The following is an 8,188-nucleotide window of genomic DNA, read 5'->3' on the forward strand; positions in this document are numbered from 1 at the left end:
CATCAACTGCTTTACCCTCATCTCCACATCTAGTCACCTCGAAAAATTCAATCAAGTTTGTTAGACATGATCTCCCCCTGACAAAGCCATGCTGAATATTCTTGATTAATCCCTGCCTCTCCAAGTGGAGATTAATCCTGTCCCTCAGAATTTTTTCCAATAGTTTCCCAACCACTGATGTTAGACTCACTGGCCTGTAATTACCTGGTTTATCCCTGTTACCCTTCTTGAATAATGGTACCACATTTGCTGTCCTTCAGTCCTCTGGCACCTCTCCCGTGGCCAGAGGGGATTTGAAAATTTGTGTCAGAGCCCCTGCTATCTCCTTCCTTGCTTTACATATAACGGCCTGGGATACACCTCATCTGGGCCTGGAGATTTATCCACTTTTAAGCCCACTAATACCTCCTCCCTTTCAATGCTAATTTGTTTGAGTACATCACAATCCCCTTCCCTGATCTCTACACCGACATGCTCCTTCTCCATAGTGAACACAAATGAAAAGTAATCATTTAAAATTGAAAAACAAGGCATACAATGCTGCAAAGATTAGTGGCAGGCCAGAAGATTGGAAAATTATAGAAACCAGCAGAAGATGACTAAAAACAAAAAGGGAAAAATTAGAGTATGAGAGTAAGCAAGCAGGAAATATAAAAACAGACAGTAAAAACTTCTACAAACATATAAAAAGGCAAAGTGTAGCTAAAGTAAGCATTGGTCCCTTAGAGAATGAGACTGGGAAATTAATAATAGGAACCAAGGAAATGGCAGAGACTTTGAACAAGTATTTTTTTATCTGTCTTCACAGTAGAAGACACAAAAAGCATTCCAAGAATAGTAGAAAATCAAGATGCAAAAGGGAGGGAGGAATTTAAAACTATCACTAGAGAATAAGTACTTGGAAAACTAATGGGATTGAAGGCTGACAAGTCCCCTGGACCTGATGGCCTGCATCATAGGGTCTTAAAAGAAGTGGCTGCAGAGAGAGTGGAGGCATTGGTTGTAATCGTTCCAAATTCCCTATATTCTGGAAAGGTCCCAGCGGATTGGAAAAAGGCAAATGTAACAGCTCTGTTCAAGAAAGGAGTGCGACAGAAAGCAGGAAACTGTAGATCTAACATCCGTCATTGGGAAAATGCTAGAATCCATTATTAAGGAAGTAGTAGCAGGACATTTAGAAAATCATAATGAAATCAGGCAGAGTCAACATGGTTCTTTGAAAGGAAAATCGTGTTTAACAGATTTATTAGAGTTCTTTGAGGAAGTAACAAGTAGGGTGAATAAAGGGGAACCAGTGGATGAAGTGTATTTGGATTTCCAAAAGGCATTCGATAAGGTGCCACATAAAAAGGTGACTACACAAGATAAGAGCTCATGGCGTTGGGGGTGATATATTAGCATGGATAGAGGATTGGCTAACTAACAGGAAACGGAGAGTCGGGATAAATGGGTCATTTTCAGGTTGGCAAACTATAACTGGTGAAGTGCCACAGGGATCAGTGCTTAAATTTAATTTTTTAATGCATAAATTTTAATTCAAATCAATCCGATCACTGTTCTTAAAACTATCAAGGTCGGACATATGACAGTAAAAATTTTGGAGAGAAAAAAAAATGCCCTTACCTTTTGATCTTCAGCCTCACTCTGAAGGAAAAAATAATTCAGTGGTTTTTACAGGATACCAGTCCAGATACTCCGCTACCAGTCACTAATCGATTGAGCTCCTTTACGCTGCTATGTTGTGCTGATGCATGGAAAATTTTACATTTGGGATTATGCCAATGAGTTTGAGTGGAAACTTAAAGCATAACTTCAATTTCAAGCATTTTTAAAAATTCGTTCCTGGGATGTGAATGTCACTGACAAGGCCCGCATTTATTCCCCATCTCTAATTGCCCTTGAGAAGGTGGCGGTGAGCCGCATTCTTGAACCACTGCAGTCCATGTGGTGTATGTAAACCCATGGTGCTGTTAGGGAGGGAGATCCAGATTTTCAAACCAGCGACAGTGAAGGAATGGCAAAATAGCTCCAAGACAGGATGGTGGGTGGCTTGGAGAGGAACTTGAAGGTGGTGTTGTTCCCACGTGTCTGCTGCCCTTGTCCTTCTAGGTAGCAGAGATTGCAGATTTGGACGGTGTTGTCAAAGGCACCTTGGCATGTTGCTGCAGTGCATCTTGTATATTGTACACACTGCTGCCACTGTGCGCTGGTGGTGGAGGGAGTGAATGTTGAAGGTGGTGGATGGGATGCTAATCAAGTGGGCTGCTTTTTGAGTGTTGTTGGAGCTGCACTCATCCAGGCAAGTGGAGAGTATTCCATCACACTCCTGACTTGTGCCTTGTAAATGGAGGAGAGGTTTTGGGGAGTCAGGAGGCGAGTTATTCACTGCAGAACTCCCCGCCTCTGACCTGCTCTTGTAGCCACGGTATTTATATGGCTGGTCCAGTTAAGTTTCTGATCAATGGTAACCGCCAGGTTGTTGCTGGTGTCAAGGGGAGATGGTTAAATCCTCTCTTGTTGGAGATGGTTATTGCTTGGCACTTGTGTGGTGCAGATGTTATTTGCCACTTGTCAGCCCAAGCCTGAATGTTGTCTGGGTCTTGCTGCACGCGGGATGGACTGCTTCAGTATTTGAGAAGTTGTGAATAGTGCTGAACATTGTGCAATCATCAGCAAACATCCCCACTTCTGACCTTATGCTGGAGGGAAGGTCATTGATGAAGTAGCTGAAGATGGTTGGGCCTAGGTCACTACCCTGAAGAGCTCCTGCAGTGACATCCTGTGGCTGAGATGATTGGCCTCTAACAACTACAAACTCTTCCTTTGTGCTCGGTATGACTCCAACCAATGGAGAGTTTTCCCTGATTCCCACTGACTCCAGTTTTGCTAGGGCACCATAATGCCACATTCGGTCAAATGCTGTCTTGATGTCAAGGGCAGTCGCTCTCAACTCACTTCTGGAATTCAGCTCTTTTGTCCATGTTTGGACCCAGGCTGTTAATGAGGTCAGGAGCCGGCAGAACACAAACTGGGCTTCGGTGAGCAGATTGTTGCTGAGTAAGTGCTGCTTGATAGCACTGTCGACAACACTTCCTATCACTTTGATGATTAAGAGTAGACTAATGAGGCGGTAATTGGCCAGATTGGATTCGTCTTGCTTTTTGTGGACAGGACATACCTGGGCAATTTTCTACATTGTCGGGTAGATGCCTGTGTTGTAGTTGTACTGTAACAGCTTGGCTAAGGGGGAGCTAGTTCTGAAGCACAAGACTTCAGTACTACAGCAGAGATGTTGTCAGGGCCCATAGCCTTTGCTGCATCTAGTGGCTTCAGCCGTTTCTTGATATTATGTGGAGTGAATCAAATTGGCTGAAGACTGGCATCGATGATGGCGAGATCCTCAGGAGGAGGCAGAGATAAATTATCCAGTCAGCACTTTTGGCTGAAGATGGTTTTGGGTGCAATTTCCTGATTTTGCCTAAAGTGGATACTAGACCCCTGTATGTTTCTCACACCAGGCTTATGGAGTGAGGTTGGTAGGAAATCTGCTATTTTCATACTGTGATAGGTTACCTCATAATTCACTTGACAAACTGGCTACCCCATTTCACAAGCTATTTACTTCAAGCTGAACCAGCAATAGACCCAAGTAACATAAAATATTTTCTACTGTCAATAATTGAAAACATTATAGTTGAAATATATAAAATTGTAAAAGCTATTGGATCAGATTATATTAGTCAGCTGCGATGTAATCTGTTTCTTACCAATTAAATAAATGTTTGGTACTAAACTTTAATTATTCAGTAAAGTACTGAGTAGAAGTGAGGAACATTGTATTCTTGCACAAAGATCACTGATGCAGGAAAAATATATTTTTTTAAATCACTGGCATATCTTTGCAGGAATAATCCTATATTTTTGAATTTTAAGGTAAGCTTGGATCTTGCAAGTTTCTATTTGGAATTAAAAGCTTTTATAATAGCGACATTCTGATAGTGGCCATATTAAAAAGTATAATATTTCTCTACCTTGTACAATTTTATAAGAAGCTGAATGCAAGATTGAATTTCTGCAGAGTGAGCTTGCTGATAAGACACTAACACTATGGCCAATAGAGCTACTCTTTCTGTAAACATAATAGGACATTCGGTTTCCTTCTCCCCTTTTGATTATGTTGATATCTCGCTAAACAGGTACTCCTCCCAGGTGAACATTTTTAATGAGTTTCTGCAGGTCGTTGAATCATAAAGGGGTTGGAACAGAGACCAATCGTGTCCTCATCCAATAAACACACACACATATACACTTTTCCAGCATGGGTCACTAGATAGCATTCTGGAGTGGAAACTCTGGCTAATGTCTCTCCTTCCTTGCTGAGAGGCTCTGAAGCCAACTGTGCCATCCCAAATACTACTCCAACCAAGATGATCTAACTCATTCACAATTGGGAATCACATCCAGGACCTTCTGGTCTGTATGGGAGTGCTTTATCCACTGGGCTGCTGACATAAGAGTGAACATGATAGACTTTGATACAATTGTGTGATGGGTATCCATACTCTTCTGGAAGTTTGAAATAAAAATAGAAAATGTGGGAAATGATCAGCAGGTCAGGCAATATCTGTGGAGAGAAAAACAAAAGTTAATATTTCAGATTAATGACCTTTCATCAGAACTGGAACAAGTTAGAGATGTAATGGTTTTAAGAAAGTACAGAGGTAGGGAAAGGGGTCTGCAGAAGAACAAAAAGGTCTGTGATTAGATGCAAGGCAGAAGAGATTAAAATGACTAAAGGGATGATGGTGCAAGGCAAAAAGAGATGGTAATAGGACAAGTAAAGAAACAAAAGATGGGTCTCGAGGAGGTGTAAATGGGAATAGCAGAGTCATCAGCAGCAGCTACCATCCAAAAAAAAAGGGCAGAGGTTATCTGAAATTGTTGAACTCAAATTTGAGTCTGGAAGGCTGTAAAGTGCATTATTGAAAGATGAGTTGTTATTCCTCAAGCTTACAATGAGCTTTACTGAAACGATAAAGGCCGAGGTCAGAGAGGAAGTTGGCCGGAGAATTAAGGCGTCAGAGGTATTCCGCAAAGCCGTTACCCATTCTGTGTTTGGTCTCCCCAATGTAGAGGAGACTGTATTTTGAGCAGCAAATACAGTATAGTAACTTGAAAGAAATTCTCCCGAAAGTTGCTTGATTGTTTCTACAGTAAGGGAAGAACTTGCCATTATTTTCCCGAGATTGATCACCGATTTTTCTTTTCTATTGCCTGCCCCAGAAGTTAGCATTATCAGTCGAAGGCAGCAGTTCAGCAAGTTACATTGTCCAGTGGATATGGCAAGGAATTATAGATTAGACCATCTTTACTCTCCCTTTCTTTCACACGCAGGCTCTTACCAAAACAATGTGGATTACTTCTTACATTTATTTTCCATTCAGGGCTTCTGAAGGCAGAACAGTGGAGGTTCCATACAAAGGAAATGTGGAGAACACAATCCTCGATATTTTGGGGGGATTACGCTCTACCTGCACCTACGTGGGAGCTGCTAAACTGAAGGAACTGAGCCGGAGAACAACATTCATCCGAGTAACACAGCAGTTTAACCAAATGTTTTCTTAGCCTGGGCTCTCATGCCAAAAGAAGAATTGCTTTTACACAGTGATCTCTGATTCAAAAGCTTGAGTGTAGTTCAATATAATTTTCACTTTTGCCTAGTGCAATAAAATTTTGCTGTTTCTCTGGTTTGAAGCTTTTAAAAAAAATGTTGGACCCATTGCCTGCAGGAGCTTATCAACCTATAGCTGTGAAGCAGTTCTGCATTGAAGATGACACCTCAAGATGAAAATCAATAATTGTTTCAACCAAATTATTTTCAGGTATTAATATGGGGTGGGGTACTGCTCAATTCTGTATACGCTGCTCAGGAGTATACAATTATGAATGTTGTGAAACAATGTAATTTATTTGAAGAATTACTTTTAATCATACAAGACTGCTTAAAAAGCTGTGTATATTGTCTGAAGATGCGGAACAAAAAATTATGTACTTAAAACTAATGGTTCGTTTTAATAGTGTATAGCTTCCACATGTAATAGTGATATTACAGGAGTGGAATACAGAATAATAAAAGATCGAGACAATATCACATCAGCTGGAGCTCTCCAGGAAACACAATGTGCCAATTTTAATCTTTTTTTGAACTGATATTCTGTTTCTTCTTTTACTTAAAGATACATCACATTACTTAATTTCATTTTGAAAGACTTAGGCAGTAAATTATGAAAGTGGAAATAAACTGTGTTTCACTTCAATTCCTGTTACTGGCCCTTTGGTAGTATAATAATGCCAGTGAACTCCCAAGTTAGCCATTCTTTCACTGAAATTGGGCAAGTAACGCTGCTGAGTGTTACATGCAGGGAACAGAAAAAAAAACTGGTTTGTAATCCTCCAAATTTAGAAGTGTTTTTAAGATTTAATCCGGATTAAGCAGCCAAGCTTTGAAATGTATGTCATATAGTGACTACTTAATAAGATTTGATTATATTTAGTGTCACAGGCAAATCACCTCACATAACAGCGAAGACATAGTTATAAGAAAATTCCATGGTGCTGATCATATCATACAACTTGTAGAAATAGTTTATGATGGTCCTTGAACTTTATACATAGATACATTTTTTAAAAACAACTTTGAGTTTCCAACAGAGTGAATAAGCCAGAGCATGTAACATTGAGACAAACAGCAGCAGAATCTCGATATCGTGCTAAAGGACCAAATGAATATAGAAATATACAAGACCAGAAAAGATCACAGCTTTCCACTTGGCTAGTCTCTGTCTGGGAAATATATCCCATGAAAGCTCTCATACACCTCTGTTAAATTTTGCACCAGATACTTACCTAAATCTGTTGTGAAATTTTTGGTACAATCAGCCCCCACTGCTTTCCTTGGCAGTCATTCCCAACATTCACCCCTCTGCTTAAAGCAGATAACACTAATTTTTTTCACCCACCCTCATCTAAATTTGAGGCTATGCTCTTTTGTAGAATCTGTGACTTTTAAACAGGCTGACATTTAGTTGTCTATAGGCTATAGTATCAAGTACTTCAATATGATTAATCCTGAACCTACGCTCTTCCTGTGTAAACACTCTCGACTTCTGCATCCTCTTCTCATGATTTAGGTGGCCAATCATAGTTGTCAAATTAGTTGGTATTAAGTCCAGTGGTAAGTGATCCAGACCAGGTAAATGTGCATAGTAGTTTAAACAATCCATGTACATTAGCATAAACACTATAGCAATAGCTCTCAAAGCTACACTCCGGTGACAGTCATGGCTCAGCTGATAGTAACTCAAAGATGAGAATGCTAAGTCGTGGGTTCAAGTCCCACTCGAGACTTGAGTGCATATTTTAGTCCAACACTCCAGTGTAGTATTGAGTGATTGCTGCATTGTTTGAGGTATTGTCTTTCAGATGTGAAACTAAACTGAAGCTCTGTCTGCCCTCCGGTGGACATAAAAGATTCCATGGCACTATTCAAAGAGGAAGGGAGTGCTCCCCAGTATTCTGGCCAATATTTATCGCTCAGTCAACATTGTAAAACATTATCTGGTCATCATACTACTGCTGATTTCAGAACCTTGCTGTGCATACATTGGCTGCTGCAATTCCTACATAACAGTGACTATACTTCAAAAATATTTAATTAGCTGTAAAACTCTTTGGCATGTCCCAACATTGTGAAAGGTGCTATATAAATTTAAGTTTTTCTTTTTTGCTGAAATTGCTGCAGAATCAGAATACTGCCCTTTAAATGCTGTTTTCCATTAATTTTAGCAGCATGACACACACAAAGTACACCTACATTATCTTTTTGATTTTTTTTTTCCTGTGTGAACTCCCAAACAAACAATTACAGGCAGCAGCTGTGTACCATATCATGACTCTCAGTTTCTTGATGAAACAATTGGGGAAATAGAACATTGCAGAATGCTGATAAGATCAAACACATCACTTGATTGTCACGGGATTTCCAGGCAGATAGAACCACTGTAGGAAACACTAGGACAATGTTAACGTACAGATTTTATTTAGCATGATGTATCTGAAGCAAAGCCATCATTTCCTAAACCCTCCCCTTATCTAGTTTTAGCAAAAGTTGGTAACTTTCAAAACTTAT

The 8,188-nt window shown here is 40.0% G+C and overlaps 1 protein-coding gene across 3 annotated transcripts in view; it reads left to right on the top strand.

The window, feature by feature from the left end:
• LOC137384193 (GMP reductase 1) overlaps positions 1-7,751 on the top strand; it is a 152,776-nt gene extending 145,025 nt beyond the window's left edge. For 2 of the 3 annotated variants that reach the window (XM_068057851.1, XM_068057860.1), the window contains exon 10: positions 5,445-7,751. In XM_068057851.1, coding sequence (XP_067913952.1) covers positions 5,445-5,625 — 181 coding nt within the window. In that variant the 3' untranslated portion in view covers positions 5,626-7,751. The remainder of the gene's footprint in view (positions 1-5,444) is intronic. The other variant, XM_068057844.1, reaches the window with a different exon arrangement.
• Positions 7,752-8,188: the final 437 nt, after the last annotated feature.

This window comes from Heterodontus francisci, chromosome 2 (assembly GCF_036365525.1).
Source record: "Heterodontus francisci isolate sHetFra1 chromosome 2, sHetFra1.hap1, whole genome shotgun sequence".
NCBI classification, from domain to species: Eukaryota; Metazoa; Chordata; class Chondrichthyes; order Heterodontiformes; family Heterodontidae; genus Heterodontus; species Heterodontus francisci.